This window comes from Saccopteryx bilineata, chromosome 6 (genome assembly GCF_036850765.1).
Source record: "Saccopteryx bilineata isolate mSacBil1 chromosome 6, mSacBil1_pri_phased_curated, whole genome shotgun sequence".
NCBI lineage: Eukaryota > Metazoa > Chordata > Mammalia > Chiroptera > Emballonuridae > Saccopteryx > Saccopteryx bilineata.
In genome coordinates this window covers 30,950,332-30,976,317 of record NC_089495.1, presented here as the reverse complement: position 1 = coordinate 30,976,317, position 25,986 = coordinate 30,950,332, and the positions used below count along the sequence as shown (strand labels likewise).

General features: G+C 33.7%; 1 protein-coding gene across 1 annotated transcript in view; it reads right to left on the bottom strand.

Moving 5' to 3' along the window:
* LOC136309277 (A disintegrin and metallopeptidase domain 3-like) overlaps window positions 1–25,986 on the bottom strand; it is an 88,364-nt gene that overhangs the window by 34,053 nt on the left and 28,325 nt on the right. Inside the window, exons 5-12 of the mRNA XM_066237505.1 lie at window positions 25,208–25,284; window positions 24,568–24,742; window positions 17,950–18,015; window positions 14,800–14,871; window positions 14,061–14,227; window positions 12,483–12,564; window positions 7,731–7,867; window positions 4,003–4,189 (exon numbers count right to left, since the gene is read on the bottom strand). Coding sequence (XP_066093602.1) covers window positions 4,003–4,189; window positions 7,731–7,867; window positions 12,483–12,564; window positions 14,061–14,227; window positions 14,800–14,871; window positions 17,950–18,015; window positions 24,568–24,742; window positions 25,208–25,284 — 963 coding nt within the window. The remainder of the gene's footprint in view (window positions 1–4,002; window positions 4,190–7,730; window positions 7,868–12,482; window positions 12,565–14,060; window positions 14,228–14,799; window positions 14,872–17,949; window positions 18,016–24,567; window positions 24,743–25,207; window positions 25,285–25,986) is intronic.

Below are 25,986 nucleotides of genomic sequence, written 5' to 3'. Positions count from 1 at the left end.
ATTCATTTCATCCACTGGCCCTGAATTTCTTTGATAGTCACTGGTGCCTGAAGTTTGGAATCAGATAACTTTATCCCATAATTAAGTGAAGAACAGTTATGATTCCAATATTCCCATTTTGTTAACAGACCTTTATAAACCAATGCAAATCAAGGGGTTAGGAAAACCCCCCAAAAGTTCCATTGAAACAGAATGGCCTCTGACACTCGTAAACACCACAAAGAGGAAACTGTTCATCTATAAGAGAACACCTTACAGATAAACACACATCTGTAAGTAGTCCACTTACTATTTTATCTAAACTACAAGATCACTAGGGGTCTTCCCTATAAGACTTGTCTCATGCCAAGAAAACTTAGTTTACTGGAGATAGTATACATCTAAGTCTTCTACACATTGATGATAAACTGCTGATACTTCACAACAGTGAATACTGACGAAAATGTGTCAAAGATAGGAAAAGATCATTTAAGCATAAGGAAATTCAAATCATTAAAATATCCTCTATTTCGGCCCTGGCCAGTTGGCTTAGCGGTAGAGCATCGGCCTGGCATGCGGGGGACCCGGGTTCGATTCCCGGCCAGGGCACATAGGAGAAGCGCCCATTTGCTTCTCCACCCCCCCCCCCTCTTTCCTCTCTGTCTCTCTCTTCCCCTCCCGCAGCCAAGGCTCCATTGGAGCAAAGATGGCCCGGGCGCTGGGAATGGCTCCTTGGCCTCTGCCCCAGGCACTAGAGTGGCTCTGGTTGCGGCAGAGCGATGTCCCAGAGGGGCAGAGCATCGCCCTCTGGTGGGCAGAGCGTCGCCCCTGGTGGGCGTGCCGGGTGGATCCCAGTCGGGCGCATGCGGGAGTCTGTCTGACTGTCTCTCCCCGTTTCCAGCTTCAGAAAAATACAAAAAAAAAAAATCCTCTATTTAAAGTTATATATACATATATAGCTCTTGACATACCACATTCACTTATTGGTATACACCCGTGAGAAATGCAAGCTTATGTGCAGCAACAGACATGCACAAGAGTATTTATAACTGCATAAGTCTTAATAGTCAAAATTTGAATTAAATTTAAATTTTCATTGACATATAATATTCATATAATTAATTCTAAGTACAATGAAACCTATCAGGGCCCTCGCCACTGGCTCAGTGGTGGAGCATCAGCCCGGCATGTGGAAGAGTCTCAAGTTCCATTCCTGGTCAGGGTACAGAGGAGAAGCAACCTTCTGCTTCTGCCCCCTACCCTCTTCTATTTCTCTCAGCCATGGCTCAAATGGTCAAGCAGAGTTGGCATCAGGCACTGAAGAGGCTCCATGGCCTCAGTCTCAGGTGCTACAATAGCTCGGTTGCTGAGCAACAGAGCTGTGGTCTGGCCAGTCAGAGGATCACCTAGTAAGAGTTTACTGGGTGGCTCTTTGTTGAGGTGCGTGCAGGAGTCTGTCTCTGCCTCCATGCCTCTCAATAATAAAAATAAACTATGGGACTATATAACTACATTCAAAAACTGATAAACTTTATAAGTAAAATATTGGGTGAAAGACCAACTTTCAAAATGAAATATATAACATAAAGGTAGAAAACAGTCAACCAAACCATATTGTGTAGGGATGCAAAAAACATGATGTAAAATTATGATGAATAGCAAAGCACTAAAATGATTTCAGAAGAAATCTTTGACATGCAGAAAGAAACTTAAGAAAACCAAAAGAATGGTAGGTGAAGCAACTATTTTCTGAATAAAGTATTTATAGTACTTTTTACTGCAAATGTAAAGATGAAAGAAATGAAATATTAACAATATTGTATGTAAGACAATTGAGTTATAAACCCTATTATTTTGGGAGAAGGTAGGCCAGATATAGTTGAACTTTAAATAGGCATGGCAAAAATGATTAAAAAAAAATAAGCCTAACCAGATGGTGGCGCAGTGGATAGAGCGTTGGACTGGGATGTGGAAGGACCCAGGTTCGAGACCTCGAGGTCACCAGCTTGAGCACGGGCTCATCTGGCTTGAGCAAAAAGCTCACCAGTTTGGACCCAGGATCGCTGGCTCCAGCAAGGGGTTACTCAGTCTGCTGAAGGCCCACAGTCAAGGCACATATGAGAAAGCAATCAATAACAACTAAGAAGTCACAATGCGCAACGAAAAACTAATGATTGATGCTTCTCATCTCTCCATTCCTGTCTGTCTATCCCTCTCTCTGACTCTGTCTCTGTAAAAAAAAGAGGAAAAACTACACATCCACTAAGTCACTGAATAAAATAGAGGGGAAAAAAAGAACAAAACATAAGTCAAAAGAAATGTTAATATTCAATTTAAGAACTAATGTGACAAAATGAACATAGAAAATAAAAAATTTTAAGACAACTTAATTTACAGAAAATTCATTCTAGAGGAGTTTAAAGGAGTCATAACAACTAAATATTTATATAATAAGGTATCCTGGAAGAGATGCTGGGACATAAAGAAGTCATTTGGTGAAAACAAATAAAATCTGAATAAACTATGGACTTCACTTAATTTAAAAATATGCAAAAATATTCATTACAATAATGTCTAAGGTGATAATCCTATAAATCAAACATGGATTAAATAATAAATTAAAACAATATAGATTAGTAAATAGTACAGAAAAAATAAATAAGAATAGAGAAATATGGAGAAAACAATAAATTAAAGGAAGCTAGTGTGTGCAGAGATAAAGATGATAGATAGATTATAGATAGATAGATAGATATAGAAGTAGATAAATCAGACTAAATAAACTTTAAAGCAAAAGCAACATTAAAGATTCAGTTTGAAGGTAAAATTCAAATTTCTAAGAAGGCACCATATAAAACAGCTTCAAAATATAAAGAATAAATTGAGTAAATTATAGTGAGACATAGGCAAATCCAACAGTATTGTTGGAGGTATCAATATTATTTCTCAGGTGCTGAGAGGCCAGGCAATCAAAATTAATAAAATACAGAAGATTTAAGTTATTCACTTGCAATGAAAATAAAATCAAGTTATACAGAATTTTGTCTCTAACAATTAGAGAGCTTTCATATTTTCTGGAAATAGATATGCCATTTACAAAATCGTCATGCATATAAAGGCTGGCACAACAAAATTCAGTGATTTAGTTACCTTACCAAGCACAACTGAAAGAAAAGATAATAGCAAAAAAAATTAAATATAACAATAACAAACAACTAAATATAACAATAATAAACCACAGATTATGATTAATTCAATCTGTACAACCAAGTTAAAATAAATGAAGTTCTCCAGATTCAAGGACTAAAATTAAGAAATGGGGAGGTAAACAGCTCCACACATTTTATAACTTAAGGAAGCAATGTAGTCACTTGGGAAGACTTCAGGAGATGATTTAGGTGATGATTACATCATTGATAGTATTGATATTTACATTACAAAAAGGTAAGCATTGCTATTAATGGTTATATAATGAAGAAAATCTGATAGAATTCATTCTACACTTGCTCCAAACTTAAATTTTCAAATGCTTCAAACTCAGGATGAGTCAGTTCTCACATATCCCATAGCTCCATATCTTTTTTTTAAAATTAATTTTAATGGGGTGACACTGATAAATCAGGGAACATATGTTCAGAGAAAACATCTCTAGGTTATTTTGACATTTGATTATGCTGCATTCCCATCACCCAAAGTCCAACTGTCTTCCGTCACCTTCTAACTAGTTTTCTTTGTGCCCTTCCCCTCCCCCAACCCCCTCCCTCTCCTCCTCCCCACCCTGTAACCCCCACACTCTTGTCCATGTCTCTGAGTCTCATTTTTATGTCCCACCTATGTATGGAATCATACAGTTCTTAGTTTTTCTGATTTACTTATTTTGCTCACCATAGCTCTATATCTTACATATTTGTTGAAATGATGCAGCATTTGTAAAAAACACCCTCCCTTTTGTATCATATCTATATTTATAGTACTATGTGAGAAACCAAACCAAATCTTTAGATATTAATGTTTGTCACTAACCTCTTTAGTGCCACAATCACATTGCTCTCCAACTTCCACAAGTTCATTGCCACAAATTGATTGTCTTCCTTGGACAACCAATTTTGAAACAGCTTGATTCTGAAGACATTCAAATTCAGGCTGTGAAGCTATACGTTTAAATTCATCCACACTGCACTGGCTAAAAAACTTTACACCATGGGAGTGTCTAAAATTAAATTATATTCTTTAAATATATGGAATAAACAGTATTAAAATAATACTCTTAAAAATAACACTTCATTTTATACAACCTCAGTTACAGAAAAATCTAAAAAGGAGGGGAGAGTGCTTTTCTTTTTAATACAAGTCATAAAACAGTAAGTTAATTTCTATTGTAATTTATTATAATAGAAATATAGCAAGTCAAAGTGACATGAGTTAGAATTTAAAATACAACAGTGTTTGGTGCACAGAAGATCTATTTAAGTATAACTAATTATTAATTATTTTTATTATTGTCAACATCATAATTATAATTATAATAAGGAGCACTAATTATTGAGAATATGAAAAGAGTTGAAAATTTATATGGAAAACTGAAGAAATAAAAGATAGTTGTTAGTGAAAAATCAAAAATACATGTTCCTTGGTAAAAATCAATTAAAATATCTCAACATTAAGTATATAAAATATATAAGCCTTAGAGTCTTTTTTATTTTTAAATTTTTTATAATTCTAAGTGTGCTATTGAATGAGTTTTTGTTTAATTTTGTAACAATCACAAACTTAGAGAAATGATACAAATATAGCTCAAAGAAAAATATTTTTCCTGAAACAGTTAATGGTAAGTTGCCATAAGAATGTTTTATAACCCTAAATATTTTAATGTATAACTCTTAAATAGAAATGAATTCTCCAAAAAGAGAAACTTTTAAAACTAAGATATAATGATATGTTATTAACTAATTCTAAATTTTCATTTAGAGTTTTTCTTCAGCACAATATTGTAACTTTTAGAGCAAAAGAATAAAGTTTGAAAATAACCATTGCATTTAGCTCTCATGCTTACTTACTCTAGTCACTTATTTTGTTTTTTGTTGCTGTTGTTGCTAGATTTTATAACACTAAAAGTTTTAATATTACAGGATGATTATTTGGTAAAAAATACCATTCAATTTCAATTTAGGAAATGTTCCCTCATAATTAGATTGAGGTTCTGCAACATTTATTAGCAAAAGAGTTTTGCTAACAAATGGCACATAATTTCAATTTGTCATATTACTGATAAAAACTACTTTGATTAGTTGATTAAAGGAGTGTCTGCCAGTTTTCACTCTAAAATTACTTTTTTTCTTATCAGATAATAATTATTTGGAAAAAAGTGCTTTGGTTTTACATAAATATCCCTTTTCTAACTTTTCAGTTTATTCATTCACATATTTATATAGTTGTAGAATCATGTTTTCTATTAAACTAAAGGATTATAATTCATTACTATCATTAGTATTTATGACATTCAAATGGTCACATACATATTTGGCTATAAGGAGCCCCTTCAAACTGGCTTTTGTGTCTCTGAAAAATCTCCATTAATTCTTTGAATATCACCTTATTATTTTTTTTTCTGAAGTTGGAAACAGGGAGGCAGTCAGACAGACTCCCGCATGCGCCTGACTGGGATCCACCTGGCATGCCCACCAGGGAGCGATGCTTTGCCCATCTGGGGCATGCTCTGTTGCAACCAGAGCCATTCTAGCACCTGAGGCAGAGGCCATAGAGCCATCCTCAGCGCCCGGGCCAACTTTGCTCCAATGGAGCCTTGGCTGCGGGAAGGGAGAGAGAGACAGAGAGGAAGGAGAGGGGGAGGGGTGGAGAAGCAAATGGGCACTTCTCCTGTGTGCCCTGGCCGGGAATCGAACCCGGGACTCCTGCACGCCAGGTCAATGCTCTACCATTGAGCCAACCAGCCAGGGCCCACCTTATATTTTGACACAAGATGTTTAGGCTCATTTGTATTTTCTGTCCCTTGACCCCAAAATCAATCATTTCTCAAAGGTGCCCTAGGTCTTGCTAATGGAGAGTAGTATTTTTAAAATATTATGTGGGTGCTAAACATCCTCACTGTTTTTAGATTTTTTAAGCACAGAGAGAAAAGCCATACCAACATCTTAAGAAATATTCAGTCCCTTTACTCTCACCTGAAATTAGCAATATCCCCATCAATTTATGTTCCTATAATGGCATGAGATTAGTGATATTAGTCAATGATTTTTTGGGCTCTCAGGTCTGTAAGGTTTTTAGAAGCCCTACTGTGTTGATTTTATTTCCTCTTACAGTGTTACTTACTTCATGCAGGTCTTTTTTTCTTAGTGTATTGGCCTCACCTGCTGGTATCTTTGGTGCATTCCAGTTTTGGAAACAGAATAATGATTTTGCTTTTTTTTGTTTGTTTTTCTAGTTTTACTCTATATTTTATGAGAGAATTGGGGGAGACTAAGAATACTATGCTGACACTTTTACCATTTAACTTCCACCCTAATCAAGTATCATTCACTTGCTTACCCTGAAAAGTATAAAACAAGTTCTTCTCATGACCAAATTCATTCCTCCTCTTTCAGATCCCAACATAATTATTTCCTAAACTGCTTTATATCTCTCTCTAATTCTTTTTTTAAACAAATTTTATTTACTGATTTTATGGAGAGAGAATAAGAGATCAATTTGTTGTTCCAAATTTATGCATTCATTGGTTGGTTCTTGCATATGCTCTGATCAGGATCGAACCCACAACTTTGGTGTATCAGGGCGATGCTCTAACCAACTGAGCTAGCTGGCTAGGGCCCTCTCCTTTATTCTTAAAACACAGTCCTCCTTAGGTAAAGCTTCATCCTGTTTTGGTTCTTATATTAATATTTTCTTCCTTTCTATGACAAGTATGCAAAACTTCATCTTAAGTCACATCTTTTCAACTTCTTTCTAAGTGATCAGTTACTGGTTACCTCCTGGACTTCCTCTGACTCACTGTTATTTAGCTTCATTGTATTATACCTTCTTTTCCTTATTCCTTATATATATTTTTTCTATATTCCAAGATACTTCTTTTGTTTTTCACTTTTATCCCCTTCCCCCACAATCTCTTTATTCCAGTCTATTAAGTTTCTCAAGCTTCTTGCTAATGGAGTATCATTCACTTGCTTACCCTGAAAAGTATAAAACAAGTTCTTCACATGACCAAATTCATTTCTCCTCCTCCAGGTCCCAACATAATTATTTCCTAAACTTCTTTATTAGAAAGTTTCCTCTCCTCATGTATTCCTTATTTATTTGCTTCTTGGCAACTATCATAACATGTTTTTTGTTTGCTTATTATACGGCCACTTTTCAATTTCTGTCCCTAATAGACTACTATAAGAAATTTAGAACTTATCTATCTTGTTAACTATTGGTAAGACAAACACATACAGTCAATGTTCATTATGTATTTTTTAAAGGAATAAATAAATTATATGTCAAGACTCTAGTAAATCCCAGAAAGTCATTGTCAACAAACACTTTCTCTCTAGACTATAACACTGAATATAGATATATTAAGCACATTTTCTACAATATTAAATAGTTACTTAATAACCTTTAAATAAGCACATATATATTTAATAAAAATCTCCTTACTCAAGTTACATTGCAAGTGATTATACATCAAGGACTGCTACAAACAATTCCTAAGAAAAGATATAAATTTGATAAATAATAAAATAATAATATCTTACATTGTTTGAGGATTCATAATGCATTTAGTATCTAGACACTGACAGTTAGAGATGTCATCATATGTTAATCCCAGATTAATTCCAAGCAACTGTGCCATAAGAACTGAAAATGCCTCTAAAGTTATCTTCTTTGGATACTAAATACAGAAAAAAGAAAGAAAAAAAAGAAAATGCTGCCTAAGTTATTTCTTTACCCCTTTTATCATTTCAATAAATAATATGTGGCATACTACCTAAATGCAAATACAAATTTAAAAAAATAGTATTCCAAAGCTCAATATTGTTTAGAAATATGGAAAACAGTAAAATGGTAAATTTTGATGGAGTTCATTTTGAAAAGATATTTTTAATCCAAATGGCAGTGTCATGTAACAAATAAAATTAATGCTGTACTGCTCACAAAAATTAGGGGATATTTCAAAATGAACATGATATTTCCACTAATTTTTGTGAGCAATATATTTTATTTTTTATTACACATTACTGATTATATGAAAATAACTCCAATTTTTTTTTGAGGAGAATAAGCATTGTTTCAGTAACTATGATTTTTTCAGTAAACACTTGAAAAAAATTAAACAAATTCCTTAGGGTTGAATTGCAATTGTTTTTTATTTCAGGAATAGTTTAGGAGAGAAAGTCAAGTTAATATTTTTTGAAGGCAGAATATTATAACACCTTGAAAGTAACATTTATTTTGTTTAAAAAAAACACAAAAAACTTGAGAAGTAGTAATGTCAGAAAGTCATAAAACCCTGACAACCAATGATCTTTTAACTATCTGCATAGTTTTTCCTTTTCCATAATGTCAGAGAATTGAAATCATATGGTATTTAGTCATTTCAGATTGGCTTCTTTTGCTAATGACTTAAGTTTCTTCCATATCTTTTAGTGATTCAATGGATCATTTTTAATCACTAATATTCCTTAATATAAATATACCCTTGTTTGTTTTTCTATTCACCTGCTAAAGGACAATTATAAATAAAGCTACTCTAAACATTCAAGTGCAGGTTATTATGTAGATTTAATTTTTCAAGTCATTTGCGTAAATACCAAAGAGAACAATCTCTGGAACATATGGTAAGATTATGTCAAATTTTTTGAGAAATTGCCAAGCTGTTTTCCATAGCAACTGTGCCATTTTGCATCTTATAGCACTTGGTGTTGTGTTTTACACTTCCAGTACAATGCTGAGTAGGAGTGGTGAACTACATTCTTGCCTTGTTTCAGATCTTAGTGGCAAAGCATTTAGTTTTTCACCACAAAGTAGTGAAATTAGTTAAAGGTTTTATGCAAATGTTCTTTCTCAAGTTGAGGAGGTTTCCATCTGAGTTTGCCATGTTTTTTAATCATAATTGGTGACAGACTTTGTCAAATGCTTTTTCTAAATCCATTGATTTGATCATATGATTTTTCTTCTTTAGTCTATTGATGGGATAGATACATGAAATGATTTTCAAATTATGAACCAACCTTACAGATCAGAAATAAATTCCAAGTAAATATGTAAACTACTTTTTTAAGTTCTGTCACTGAAAAATACAATAAATGTACTTAAAAATTCCCTGTAGGATTCAAAAGCAGACTTGATCAGGCAACAAAAGAATGAGTCTTAAAGATAGGTCATTTGGAATCACTGAGCCAGAGGACAAAGAAATAAGATAATGAAGAAAATAAAAAGAGCCTATGGACACTGATAATAAGACTACTATATATATGGATTATGAGAGTCTTATAACGAAAAGTGTTAGAGAAAGGGGCAGAGAACTTAAGTGAATAAATAATAGCCAAAAAAATCCAGAAACCTGAGGCAGAAAATAAACATACAGATTCAAAAAGTTCAATAACTCCAAGTAGGATAAATCCAAAAGGAATCACTCAAACACGCATTATAACTATTAACATAACACATCAAACTAGTAAAGTCAAAGACAGAGAATCTTAAAAGCAGCTGGAGAAAAGTAACTTGTCACAGAGGGTCATGCATCACTTAATGACTGGGATACATTCTGAGAAATATATCATTAGCCAATTTCATTGTAGTGTAAACATCATTGAGTCCACTTACAGAAACTTAGATGCTATGGCTTACTACACACCTAGGCTTGATGGTATAGCCTATTGCTCATAGGCTACAAACCTGTACAGCATGTTACGGTACTGAATAATATAGGCAATGTTTATATATACAAATGCCATATCTAAAAATAAAAAGGCACAGTAAAAATACAGTATAAAAGGTAAAAGCTAGAGCACTTACCATTAATATAGCTTGCAGGATTGAAGTTGCTCTGAGTAAGTCAGTGAGTTAGTAGTGACTGAATGTGAAGGACTAAAACATTACTGTACACTCTATAAACACAGTAAAATATTTCAAGTTACAATAGTATCAAAAAGAGTGAAATACTTAGGACCAAACACAGAGGTGAAAGACTTGTGCATTGAAAACTGAAAAATAGTGCTGAAAGAGATTATAGAAGACATAAATAAATGGAATGTCAATGTCCATGAATTAGAAGACATAATATTTTTAAGATGTCATTAATAGCCAAAACAATCTTAATATTCAATGCAATCTCTACACAATCTCATTTGTTGGCAGAAATAGATATAAAAAAAACAAACCTAATCTCAAAATTCTTATGTAATCTCAAGGGACCTTGACTAACCATACCAATTATTAAAAAGAATGAAGTAGGACCCACATTTACTAATTTTAAGACAGAGTACAAACTAAAACAGTGTGGAACTGCCTTAAAGAAAAACCTATAAATCATTGAAATAAAACAGAGAGCCTAAGAAGTAATCCTCATATATACTCATATACAAATTATTTATGAAAAGGGTACCAGGACTACAAAATGATGAAGAGATAATCTGTTCAATAAGAATACTGAATAGAGAAAAGATAAGTCTTTTGAATAAATGGTGATGGGAAAACCAGTTTCTGGAAAACCAGAAACCCACATGGAAAAGAATAAAGTTAGGCCTTTATATTACACCCTATGCAAAAAGTAAGTAAAAATAGATTAAGTATATAAAAGTAAGACCCATAACTATAAAATACCTATAAGAAAACATAGAGGGAAAGTTTCATTACATTAATTTTAACAATAATTTCTTGGATATAATGCTGTAAGTACAGGCAACAAAAGCAAAAATAGACAAATGGTACCATATCAAACTTAAACTTTTTGTGTTTCAAAGTACACAGTAAACAGAGTGTGAAGGTAACTTATAGAATGAAAGAAAATATTTGCAAGTAATATACCTGATAAGGGTTTAACATCCATAATAGAAAGAATGCCTACTACTTAATAACAAAAAAATGAAATAGCTCAATGAAAATAAGGACTAAGGATTTGAATAGACAGCTCTCCAGAGATGATATTAAAAAGCCAAATTGCATATGAAAAGATGCTCGATGCTCAATATCACTAATAATCATAGGAATGCAAATCAAAACCACAAAGAGTACCTCATACCAATTAGGATGAGTGCTATTAAAAAACACAGAAAATAAGTGTTGTGATGTTTTCAGACAATGTGAAATATTGGAATTACAAAATGATGTAAGAAGTGTAATGGTTCCTCAAAACATTAAAAATAAAATTACCATATAATATATCAAACCTACTTCTGTGAAGATAAACAAAATAATTGAAATCAAAGAGATATCTGGACTCCTATTTCATTGCAACATTATTCACAATAGCCAAGATATGGAAACAACATAGTGTTCATTGACAGATGAATGGATAAAGAAAATGTTGTATATACATGCATGCATGCATACATACATACATACAAGGAATGTATTCAGTCATAAAAATAATGAAATCTTGCGTTTTGCAACAACATAGATGTAGCTGGCTGGTAAAATGCTAAGTGAAATAAGCCAGATAAAGACAAATACTGCATTATCTCTCTTGTATGTGGAATCTAAAAATGTCATATTCACAGAAGCACAGAGTAGAATGGTTGTTGTCAAAGGCTAGAGAGTTTGGAAAATAGGAACATGTTGTTCAAAGGATACAAAGTTTCAGTTATGCAAGATGAAAAAGCACTGCAGATCTGTTTCACCAAATGTAAATAAACAACACTACTGAACTGTATACTTAAAAATAGTTAAGAGGCCCTGGCCGGTTGGCTTAGTGGTAGAGCGTCGGCCTGGCGTGCAGAAGTCCCAGGTTCGATTCCCGGCCAGGGCACACAGGAGAAGCGCCCATCTGCTTCTCCACCCCTCCCCCTCTCCTTCCTCTCTGTCTCTCTCTCTTCCCCTCCCGCAGCGAGGCTCCATTGGAGCAAAGATGGCCCGGGTGCTGGGGATGGCTCCTTGGCCTCTGCCCCAGGCGCTGGAGTGGCTCTGGTCGCAATAGAGCGATGCCCCGGAGGGGCAGAGCATCGCCCCCTGGTGGGCAGAGCGTCGCCCCCTGGTGGGCGAGCCGAGTGGATCCCAGTCGGGCGCACGCAGAAGTCTATCTGACTGTCTCTCCCCGTTTCCAGCTTCAGAAAAATACAAAAAAAAAAAATAGTTAAGATATTATATTTTATGTTAAATGTATTTTATCATAATAAAAATTATTTAAAATCATACCACTTCAGTTTAAAAATCTATAAAAAAGTATTTTCTAAAAATCTGTCATTATAGTATGGTAGATACACTATATGTACTTTCTTTTCTTGGAGTGTATATTAACTTTCAAAATAGCATATTATCTACCAAAGAGATGGGAATAAAATGCATACCAGCGCAATTCCTGCAGCAAGTTTTGGATTGCATGCCATTCCATGATACGTTGCTCCCACATAATTGGTATAATTCCTGTAACTGAATAATACAAATTTTTGTAGATAAATGTATTTTAAATTATTAATAACTTAATGACCTCTTTAAGAATTAGATTCTTCAATAGAGTTATGTTTTCTTTAAAACATAAATATTATAGGCCCTGGCCGGTTGGCTCAGCGGTAGAGCATCGGCCCGACATGTGGAAGTCCCGGGTTTGTTTCCCGGCCAGGGCACACAGGAGAAGCGCCCATCTGCTTTTCCACCCCTCTCCCTCTCCTTCCTCTCTGTCTCTCTCTTCCCCTCCTGCAGCCAAGGCTCCGTTAGAGCAAAGTTGGCCGGAGCACTGAGGATGGCTCCATGGTTTCCGCCTCAAGCAGGAGGATGGCTCCATGGTTTCCGCCTCAAGCACTAGAATGGCTCCAATTGTAACAGAGCAATGTCCCAGATGGGCAGAGCATTCCCCTCTGGTGTGCACGCCAGGTGGATCCTGGTCCGGCGCACGATGGAGTCTGTCTCTTGGCCTCCCTGCTTCTCACTTCAGAAAAACAAACAAACAAAAACATAAATATTATATCTCATGTCCAATGTGTTTAATCATTTTGTGTATGAGGAATCTCCCATATTTCTTCCAAAGTTAGCTTCTAAAACATACTTTAACATTATTTGATACACGTCCCAGAATCCAGCAGTGCACAATACTTTCAAAAAATTAATCAACGCTGTTGTCACTCCTGGATAGATATAATTCTAAACTGTAAAAGTCAAAATAGCTCGTTGCCATGATTTGCACATAGCAAAACCTTAAAGTATATAAAAATGTTGGGTTGGAGGACAAATAGAGAAAGAGACAGAATATACAGTAAACTCACTAAGAAAAAGTGAGATATGATATACAGACCCTCCTCACTCATTTTAGTTCTTCGTTAATGTTGCTCTTGAATTCCCAAACCTAACCTTAGAATCCATAGGAGACACCAATAGATTTCTGAATGTATTCAATAGACTTGCTTAAGACTTCAGAATTATGTTTTCATTTTATTCCATCTAAAATAATCAAATTTTTAAAACAAAACTATATATAAAGTCTTTTGAAAGATTCAATGCAAGTAATTAAATAGCTAACACTTAAGTCAATATAGAAATACCAGAAAGTAACCACATTTCCATTTTAACATTTTGTATTGTAACAACTCTATACACAATTACTGCAGTCTGTCTATTTATTTATATTTTATTTAATGTTAAAATAATAGTTTCAATGATTTGCATCTAAGAAAATCTTTAAACCACATAGGTCCATGTTTATCCCAAGATTGTCTATATTTTCTAGTTCATTACATTTCCATAAGTAAATAATCCACTCTGAGAATAATGGCCTTCCGTGATTTATCATGTTACCTTGTTATCCGATTTTTTAAATTTTGCAACTGTATTCATACACTTTTTGTCATTTTACATAATAGATTTTTGTATATAATTTTCATAATAGATTTTGTATATAATAATCCCTATATCAGTGCAAATAAGGAACTTACATTAATAAGAATGCCATATCATGGGGTCTTTGAAACAAAAATTTATCTTTCCATGACACAAATCTTTCCAGTACTTTATCAGCATGCCCATCAGATAAAATCTTATTTTGATCTGACCAGAGCTCCAAATATGTTAACATGACAGTTACTTTAAGCTGGGAAAACATCTGAAGACAGAAGACACATGATATACAGTTTAGGTAATCACATCTATAACATTACATCACTATACATAATGTTAATACATTCAATTTACTGTATTTAGAGATGAAATCTATTGGTAGATGATACTGGTTGGTAGGATTATACTTTTTATAAAAATGTAAATGCTATTTTTTTTTACAAGGACAGAGAGACAGTCAGATAGAGGGATAGATAGGGACAAACAGGAATGGAGATGAGAAGCATCAATCATCAGTTTTTCGTTGCGACACCATAGTTGTTCATTAATTGCTTTCTCATATGTGCCATGACCACGGGCCTTCAGCAGACTGAGTAACCCCCCGCTCGAGCCAGTGACCTTGGGTCCATGCTAGTGAGCTTTTTTGCTCAAGCCAGATGAGCCCGTGCTCAAGCTGGCAACCCGGGGTCTCGAACCTGGGTCCTTCTGCATCCCAGTCCGACGACACTCTATCCACTGCGCCACCACCTGGTCAGGCTGTAAATGCTATTTATACAAATAATATTATTGCATTAATAGATATGTTTCTCATTTAAAATATGAAATACAAATACTTACAATGTTGATAAGACCAAAGATATGGATAACTTTCTCAGCTGCAGCTGACACATCAGAGCCCATATAATCATACTGAAAGACAAATTCTGTTTCTTAGGTACCAGTGAATATTACTAAATTACCACATTTTTTATAGATATAAAATGTTACAGTAAGTGCCTAAGTGAAAGGACAAAAGCAAAATTAAGACTTGTTAACTGCTTTATAATTTGGGGGCATAAATCTAGAATCTTTACATATTAATCAATAATTTTAAAATGATAGGGTTTTGATTATCATCCTGTTTACACATATAGAAATTAAAGGTCAAATCCCCAGTAGGGACTGCCGCTGACTGAGATGGATTGTAGCTGGAGATCTTGAGGTAGTAGATTTTAAAGTGACTAGGCACAGACTCACTCACTCCTAAATTCATTCTCTCTGAACTCCAGCAGGAGGCAGCAACTTGAAAAAAAGCCAAGGACATACAGGGAGGAGCTAAATCAACTAACTTCAGGGTGAGGCTTGGTGGGCGAGGGTCAGGAGTACTCTCTCTAAGGAGGAAGTGAGGGCAGACACCATCGTTCCTTTGTTGAGCTCTTTCTCCACCAAGCCCACAGGCATGCCCAGGTGCCAAATCTGACTTCTCCATTAAATTGGCTACCACCCTTTGCCCCACCCTGGTAATTCCCTGAGACCCAACATCAGACTCACACACCCTGCCTGAACCTCCCACAGTGGCTTTTTCACACAAGTGGCCTTCTGAAGACTTCCTTAAAATCTTTCAAAGGTCCAGAAATTCCAAATAAGCAGCAGCAGTGTCACCCCAATGAAAAGGAAAAAAAACCACACATAGTATCACTTAGATAAGTCTTTTTCAACTGTTGGTCTGCAGAATGGTGCCAGTCCACCAGAAATTTTATGCTTGTCTGCAAAAGAATTAATCAAGGTTAACAGCAGACTGGAGGTTGAAAACCACTGACTTAATATTGCATTGTCCACTGCAATGTAGTTAAGTTACATTAGACTTAATAAAAATTATTTCGACAATGTTATTTTTACTTAGATGGCTCACTCTATTGTGGTTATAAAAGATAATGATCCTATAATATATAAATTTATACTGGGTTAAAAAAACTCCATGATGCAATTGACAACTTATTTTCAAATGCATAGAGCACAAGTGATAATGGGATATGATATTTATAAATCCAAGTAAAGAAAGTATAGGTGTACTTTGTATTATTCTTATTCTTGCAATATTTTTGGAAATTTGAAACTATATTTGAATAAAATATTTAAAACTAAAGTTGAAATAAAGGTAACTTAGATGAACAAAACCTGAAGAAAATTCAATAGACTAAACAGAAATTTCAGAAACAGAGGCCTAATAAAAAAAATAGAGCTTTGGAAATGGTATGTGGAAAAAAATGAAATACCTTTCCTTAGATTCTTTATACAACAATTGAAAATTTAATTCAAAATAATTTATTTTGTGGTATATAACACATGGAGGAGTAAAATATAATAACATCACAAAGGTGTTAAATGGAATTGTACTGTTGTAAGGCTCTTACATTATATATGAAGGAATACTAACATTAATTGTAGATCATGATAGGTAAGGAATGTTCATTGGAACCTCTAGAGAAACCACTGGAATAAGGAAGGGGAATAAAAAAGTATAGCTGAAAAAAAATACAAGATAAAAATAAATGCTAAAATAACCCACTCATCCAAGTGTAGCAAAGGAGGAACAAAGTAGCAAATAATTGACAGAAAAAAATAGAATACTAATAGCAGAGTATACTTCAACTACAGCCACAGGAATCAGCACTTTTGATAAACATAAATCAAGTAAATCTTCTAAGGAAAAGGCAGGAATTATCTGACGGGGTAGAGGAAAAACTATCGATATACTGTTTACAGAGTCATACTTCAAATTTTAAGATAGGTCAATTGAACACAAAAGGAATGAAAATAATAATCATGGGATATTATTAAAATCTTTTTAGTGTTTTTTTTTTTTTTGCATGATGACATTTACATTGAAAATGCCTTCTGTTATTAGAACAGTAAGAAGGTATACAACTAACTAGAGAGAAAAAGTTATCTAGACTTAATTGTAGCAACCTCACAGGGGTGGATGCGGCATAGCATAACTCCAATGTTTGTAATCTTGGTTTGGGGCCAAATAGCATTATTCCCATGAGACAACAACAACAATAAAAATCTAAATGTCCCCAAAGGGCATTAGTTAATAAAATAGATTACATTAAATATATTAATTGGACAATATGTAAACATAAGAATAAACTTGAAATAACATTAATTATGTGAGAGCAAAAAAGTTTATAAAATAGCAGATATACAAAGATACATAAATATACACATATGTGTGAAAATTTATTAAATACAGAAAATGTGTGCATACACATTATATACATATATAAATATGTGCATACACATATTTATCTCCTGAAAAATAAAATTATATGTATTTTTCTTTTTTTTCCATCCATTCTTTCCATTATTGTTTTAATTAAAAATTATTTAAAATCCAAACATTTCCTTTTATGAACAAAATCTAAAACATTATAGCAATTTATTGAGAGACCTCATGGAAAAATATCAGAAGTAATAGAAAAATCAAATTTTTTAAACTTCTTGTCCATATGGCTTTGTTAAAAATTTCCATAATTAAATGAATCATTCTTCTCATTATTAAAATAAGGAACTTCTACCAGGGAATCGAAGTGTTTACAAGCACAAAATAATCTTACAAAAGAAAATACTCAATAACAAAGACCACCAATTGAGTAATAATGAAATAAGTTGTTTTAAAATGTAAATTTCACCACAATTTGGGTTGGATTCAGAAATATCTTTAGCTAACTATACTCCAATAAGTTATAGTGTACTAAAGCCTTCCATATATATAAAGTTATACATTGTTACTAGAATTTACACTGATTTACATATCAATATCATAAATACTGGTCCCCCTATTTCAATGTAGAGGCAATTGACATTTCTTTATATCCTGCTGTACAAAGATATATATTTTGAACACGGTCAAATATATCAGCATTGCAAAGAAAGAATATTCTTTTTCTTATTTGTATTTAATCATAAAACAAAGATATGATGAAATGTATCAATAATGCATACCAAGGCTTTATCCATAATAATCTGTATTTTCAGAGTTCTTTTCAATAGTTCAACATCTATTTTTTTCTGTGAAACAGAGAACTTGAATTAAGACATTTTTTAATTCTTATATTGTTTGTAATTATTATAGATATATATACAGAAAGGCATATATTGAGATATAAATTAATATAGACATATAAAGATATACAGATAACAGAAAAAAAGGATGAATTATGACTGAGTAAATAAGCAGGTAAGATTCCAAATATTTTAGAAGCATATCAGAAACTTTTACTTTTTATTCTTAATAATTAGAATCATCAAAATAAAAAGTTACTGCAATGAGGGAGAACCCATATTTCCTTCCTCTCACAACCTTCCTCTAAGATCCTCCTCCAACCTTCTAACAAACTGCCTCTATTCTTTCATTATATTTATACTTTAATTTATATTAACTTTTTGTGGCTTACACTCAATACAATGTATCCATTTTAAGTATACAGTTGTATGCACTGGTATTAATGAATATAGCCATTTAACCATTCTCATAAGTAAGACAAAGAATATTCCCATCACCTTCTTCCAAGTCAATAGCCTACATGGCTCAAGGCAACAACCAATGATCTGCTTTGTTTTAACTTAGGTTACAACGATCTATTATAGAATTTTTTATAACTGAAATCATATGACATGCACTAATTTCTATCATTCATCATTCATCCATGTTGTGATTTTTAGTAATTCATCTTTTTTTTAAGTACTGTGCCATTAAAGATATACATTGCATCTTGTTTGTACATTTACTTGTTGATAATTTGGTTTATTTAGACATTTTAGCTATTACAGATAAAGATGTTATCAATATAATGTACAGGTCTTTGTGTAATTTTTCCTTTCATTTTTCTTCATACTTAGAAATTAAATACCTGAGTCTATAGTAATTGTGTGTGTGAAGTGATACAATAGCACAGATTGCTTTCTAAGTCATTTAATCATTCTGTATTTTTACCAAGAATAAGTGCCAATTGTTCCACATTCTTACCCAAATTCGATAGTGGTTCTAACTCGGGAATTATTGAAAGAATTGGAAAGACAGATTATATGTAAAGCTCTTAAAATAATATGTGGCACCCACAAGACAGTATGTAAATATAAAATAATATCAACATTGTTTTTCATTCACTTAGGATTCTGTATTTTCCTCTATTGTTTGTAATTATATTCATTCATTTTTGATTATTTCTTTTAATTATTGTTTTATTTTAGAGTACATGCAGTTCTTTCAAGTCAAACCTTTCTGGAGCAAAAAGAAAGATTAGTGATTTACATTACACTTTGAGTTACAGTAAAAGAAATGGCCAATTATCAGAGAATGATAAATTCTCCCTCTCCAACAGCAGAGATATCAATGAGAGGCAGGTGGCCAAGCTCATCTGTATAAATGGGGAGACATACTCTTTTCCCTTGACTCCTAACCAGATTCATGCAGTCTGAAGGGCGATTCTTAGAGACCTTGAGTGAAAGTCAGGAAAGGACTCAACCCAAATTTCATTCTCCTTGGTATCTAGATGAGCAAGACATAGGCTTTATGTTACACTATTGAGAGCTGCGCATTGCTCCACAATTTAATGGTATTTGACCTAATAGTGATTTTCATGAACAATAGTTTGAGGACAGATGCTTACACAGTTCCTCTATCTTCTCATCTGTTGAAAGTTCACTGTATTTCATAACTATATTTTGTGAATCTGTGATTTTGGCTGGCTACCCTTCTCCTTCATGATGAGATTAGAGTATCTATTTTTCTATTTAACTCTGGTTTTCTTTGTTTCATACATCAGGAAAGACATTTCACAAGGAGGAAAGAATGGTTTCAATCAGAATAATCTCATTTATGTAGTTCTAGCTGGATACAGAATCATAGACTGGAAATTACTTTGCCTCATTTTAATGAGTTGGGTGGGTACTGCCGTTAAGCTTCCAGTATGGCTGCTGGGAAATTTCATGTCATTCTGTAACTTATTTATGTAAGGTATTTTTTCATGTAAGACTATTTTTTTAGAACAGTCGAGAAACTCAAGTAATTCTGAGAATTTTTCTTGGATTGTTTTCTGATTTATTCAACTGAATGTTCTCCAGTATGACTAGTACTCCCATTGTAGCACCCATATTTATATTTTAATATAAGTTCTTATCCATCAAATTTCCTCATCATTTGTCTTTGTACTTTACTTTCTGGTATTTTGTAAACTTTATATTGAGTTTTTACATTTTTATTACTATTATGTTTTTAATTTCCAAGGATTGTTCATTGTTGATTATTATTTTTAAAATAGCACTTTCCTTATTTTGTAGATGAAATATTTTATTTTACTTCTCTGAGGCCATTGTCATTTTATTTTCTTCATCTTCTATATTTTTTGGTGTCTCAACCCTTAAAATTTTAATCTTTTTTATGTCTCTATATTTCATATGAAATTATTTCATCATATGTCTGCTGCCCCTTCATATTAGTAACTGAGCTTATTCCAACATCTGTGACCATATATGCAGTTTAGGAGCTATTGTCTTCATAGAGGGTAATTTTTCTGGGTTGTTTGTTGGGAAAAAAACAAAAAACAAACTGTTGTCAATGTGGTCAGCTTTGATTCTTTTGGCTGATCTGATTTTCTCCTGGAAAAGCATCCTTGCTACAGTTCTTAAAATGTGTAAGTCTGATTCTCAATATCTCGTGTTAACCAGTTGCACTAGTTTCAATATGGTATTTCTCATCTACTGTGATACATGATAGAACATTTGTGCCTGGTTTCCTCTCTTACAGATCCCAAAAAGAATAGCCTTTAAATATCTATCAGTCTACAACAGAGACAATTAGGGAAGGAAATCAGGATTTCGAAATACTCTTATTTTCAACCAATTCTCTTAGTCGATCCAACTTTAAAATCACATGGTAAGGTATTTGGACAAGCAATTCCAGAAGTGTTTGAGTTGTGCTGCAGTGTATATCAAGTTTCCCATACCTTATCCCAATTGCCAGTTTAGGGTTTAGGTTATTAGGGTTTAACTCAGTTAGTCACCTCTGCTATTCGATTTCCAATGTTATTACTCCTCTTCTGTTCTGTTTGTGTTTATATGTTTATTCCTTTTTTTAATGCCTTTTTACTTTAGTGGGGTTTTAGGAAAGGGTAGGGGTAAATGCATGTGACCAATATGACTTTTTTAACAGATAACTCTTACTTGCATTTTATTTGATTTCTATTCTATTTTAAAATTCTGGTTATAATTAGGGAAATGTTTAGTTATAATGAAGGTGTTCACCCTATTTATGTAAGTTTGCATTCACTTTTAATAATGTAAACTGTGCCTAAAATGTAGCTTTTACATTAATTTTTTTGTTTTTTTTAAATCTGTTATATGGAAAATGCTCATTCTGCTTGTGCTAGTTAAGGCGTTAGCACATGTGAAAGCATGCTTAACTAAACCCACGTATTTAAGCCTATCAACTTCAGAATGAAAAGCTACTGAGTTCCTCTGTGAAAGAACAACATTCAAAAACACAAACTAACACCCACTTATCTCCATTCTTGTATGGATAACCCTGGTTTCTTTCAGCTTCTAAAATTTTTGTCTCTATTTTATTTTATTATCGCACTTGCTTTTATACCTGAACTTTTCTAATTACTTCCAATTACCTTGCTCCGCTACATTAGAAAATATGGTGAGCAATATTAATATTAGTAGGAGCGATATTTATTGATTATTTATATTTCTCCCCATGTTATTTCCATTTATAAACTTATCTATCTGTCCTGTGAAATAATTGTAAGAATTAGGCATAATTTTTATTATTGGCTTTTCACAGATGATAAAGTTTAAACACAGGGAGGTTTTGTTACTCACCCAAGTTCTGTGGTTACAGACCTACAGACTTGGATTTTAAACTGAGGCAGCCAGGACTGTATGTTTTCTCTCTTCCAACGCCTTTCTTATTGCTGATTCTTTGGAGGGAAACGGCTGCAAGTGCAGTGTTATTTGTCTTTCCCAAAGCTTGTTTCCCCTCAGGTTTTCCCCTGCCACAGAAGACTGTTCATGGGATCCTTTAAAGGTTTTCAATCTACTCTATGTAATAAAACTTTTGTCCTCAATTGTGTCCAAAATTGTACTACAACATGTTGGTGGCTTCCAGAAATGGCATAAACATTGTGCTCATATCTTAGTTGCATTAAAAATAAATTTTTTGGCCCTGGCCGGTTGGCTCAGCGGTAGAGCGTCAGCCTAGCGTGCAGAGGGCCTGGGTTCGATTCCCGGCCAGGGCACACAGGAGAAGCGCCCATTTGCTTCTCCACCTCTCCGCCGCGCTTTCCTCTCTGTCTCTCTCTTCCCCTCCCGCAGCCAAGGCTCCATTGGAGCAAAGATGGCCCGGGCGCTGGGGATGGTTCTGTGGCCTCTGCCTCAGGCGCTAGAGTGGCTCTGGTCGCAACATGGCGACACCCAGGATGGGCAGAGCATCGCCCCCTGGTGGGCAGAGCGTTGCCCCATGGTGGGCGTGCCGGGTGGATCCCGGTCGGGCGCATGCGGGAGTCTGTCTGACTGTCTCTCCCCGTTTCCAGCTTCAGAAAAATGAAATAAATAAATAAATAAATAAAAATAAATTTTTTGTATCTATATAAATGATGTTTTATCATTTTTATGGTTTTCTGAAAGGGCAGTTGTATTAATTTGTATTGGAACCAATATCTTTGCCAAAATAAATAAAATCAAATTAGAGCAAGAGTGAAATGGAGATTATCATAAATTAAATTCCAGTTTCATTTATTGCTATTTGTTTGGCTTCTCTTTAAAATGATTTCCAATTTAATGAGAACATGTGGACAGGGATTTAGTTAACCACTAATGGTAAAATGTAAAATTGTATAAATTTTCTTAAAGAGGGAGGTAAGAAAATTAAGTAAAAAAACTTTGAAAATATATTTACCCTTAGATTGCAAGTATTTATAAGCAAAGCATGATTGTTCAAAATTTTGGTACATTTATGAAGTTTATTTCTTGATTGAAGCAAAATTATAGCTATGCAAAATATGACATAATTCTATAAAACAATAAATTTTAAGTTTATGCATATACATATAAAAAAGTATAATAGAGTATACATTAAAATAATTGCAGCCTGATCAGTGCTGTTGCAGTGGATAGAGCATCAACGTGGACACTGAGGTCCCAGGTTCAAAACCTCAAGGTCGCCAACTTGAGTGTGAGTTCATCCAGCTTGAGTGTGGGGGTCTCTGGCTTGAGCATGGGATAAATAATATGACCCCATGGTCGCTGGCTTGAGCCCAGATGTTGCTGGCTTGAAGCCCAAGATTGCTGGCTTGAGAAAGGGGTCACAGGCTTGGCTTGAGCCCCTGGGGTTAATGTACGTATGAGAAGCAATCAATGAACAACTAAAATGATGCAACCACAGTTGACATTTCTCATCTCTCTCTCCCTTATTGTCTCTCTGTCTGTCTCTCTAAAAACTTAAATAAAAATAATTGAAGTTGGCTCTGGCCGGTTGGCTCAATGGTAGAGCGTTGGCCTGGCGTGCATAAGTCCCGGGTTTGATTCCCCACCAGGGCACACAGGAGAAGCGCCCATCTGCTTCTCTACCTCTCCCCCTCTCCTTCCTCTCTGTCTCTCTGTTCCCCTCCTGCAGCGAGGCTCCATTGGAGCAAAGATGGTCTGGGCGCTGGGGATGGCTCCCTGGCATCAGCCCCAGGTGCTAGAGTGGCTCTGGTCGCAACAGAGCGACGCCCCAGAGGGGCAGAGCATCGCCCCCTGGTGGATGTGCCGGGTGGATCCCAGTCGGGCACATGCAGGAGTCTGTCTGTCTCTCCCCGTTTCCAGCTTCAGAAAAATACAAAAAAAAAAAATAATTGAAGTTGATGGCACAACAGCATTTACCTCTAAACAATGGCATTATGGTCCATTCTTATTTTTAGTAATTATGAATATACCTAATATTTTAATCAATGTTAAAAATATTATTTAATTAAAAATAATTAATGTAAAATAATTTAATTAAGTAGATATATGCATTATCTTAATAGTAAAAATGAAATTTCAAAGAAACATGCATGGTTATATCGTTACAATCTATGCATTTTTAAATCCACAGTTATAAGTAGGTATATTAAAAGAATCAGTCCATATTCCAAAATTCGAAGAACAATTCTAGACAATGATATTGGAACAACCTCTCGATTTTTTTCAACTTTAAATTTTCTATCAAAATAATACTATTTTTACAATGAAAAAATATGTATTAGAAAGGAAAACACTGACAAAATAATAATCGGCACATTTGAGTATCATTCTATTAGTAGGATGCAAATTCAGTAACGATGCAACTGTGTATATACTCATAAATATAACTTGCATAAGAAAATGTAAGAATGTGTGTTTATATCTATTACATTCCCTAAGTTTTATATAAATATTTTTATTTATATAATATATTCATATAATACTTAAATACCATATAAGAGAATGTTTTTAATATAATCAATGTTTATATTTGTTTCCTAAATGTAACACATTTCAATGTAAGTAAGTTTATCAAAAGTAGCAAAATGAAGATTTCAAAAAATAGTAGCTTACTTCTGATTTCACAAGAATCCTGTAGGACTGATCTACCATTTGGGTCATAGGATAATTTTCTTGTAAGGAGAGAAAATCTTTATTGTTTGTTATTTGATAAAGCATATGCTCATACGTAGCCGCCAATTCCAATGGTTCAATACCATAACTGACATTCTCCAACTGTAATAATCCCCTGAATATTTAAACAGATGTAAAGACATAATGGAAATTAATATAGATATCCCACTGAGAAATGTAAATCAACACTAAGAACATTTTATAGAAATCTGATAGTGATTTTTATGGTCTAATATAATCTAAGAATCGTCCCATCTTACTCAAATTTACTTTCAATACAATTTTATACCTTCTGTTTATTATGGCATTTACCAGTCAGTGTGGTTCTAGCGTGGTTACTAAATGTGAATATTTTTATACTGTTCGGTTGTTCTGAATAAATTTTATGACTGTTAGCCTAAGAAAGAGACAAGAAAACATAGAAAATGATAAGAGGAAGATGAGAAAAGATAGGATATGAAAAGAAACTCAATCAAAGCCTATATTTTCTTAAATTTCTAAAAATTAAAGGGTTACAATGAAAGGATTTCTAAAAATTAAAGTATTATCAATCATATACATCCCTCAAACATGCCATTACCTGAGTCCAGAACAAGTGTTAATTGTCACAGCCGAATTTGGAATTTCTTTGGCATACCCTTGATAAAAGCAATGCTCCTAAACAGAGGTAAATCAAAATACATTCAGGAACAAAGTAAATTTTGGTTTTATTCTAAGTTCCTAGACATTATAAACCATGCAGATTTAGCCACTAAACAATATTATTCAGCAGATATCCCATTTTTAATCTATTTACAGTCTCTTCATCTAAAACTTCTCCTGCCTATGAATCCCTCATAATAATCCTTGCTATAATTCTAAATTCTGCAATTTTGACAGAAGCTTTTAGAATTGAAGGACATATAAAGATCTTCCTAGCCAAGAAAAAGCTAAGGGTGTTTTTCACCACCTAACTAATATTACATGAAATGTTAAAGGGTCTTCCTTAAGAAGAAAGAGAAGGGAAAAAAAAGATTAAAAATGTAAGCAATAAAATGGCAAAAAATACATAATCAACAATTGAATCTAAAAAAAACCCAAAATAAACAAACAAGTAGAACAAAAACAGAAAAAAGAATAAATCCTATTTTAAGGTATAAGATTTAACTGATGGTAAGGTATAAATATTGGCTCATAAATTATAACCCAAATCCCACACTAACACAAGATGTTAGTAATAGGGTAACTAAGCGGCTGGGAGGGTATAGGAGAATTTTCTGTACTTTCTACTTTATCTTTCTTAAAGCTAAATTTGCTAAAAATAATAAGGTATATCAATTTTTAACAAAACATCATTGAAGAAATTAAAAGGAAAGCATG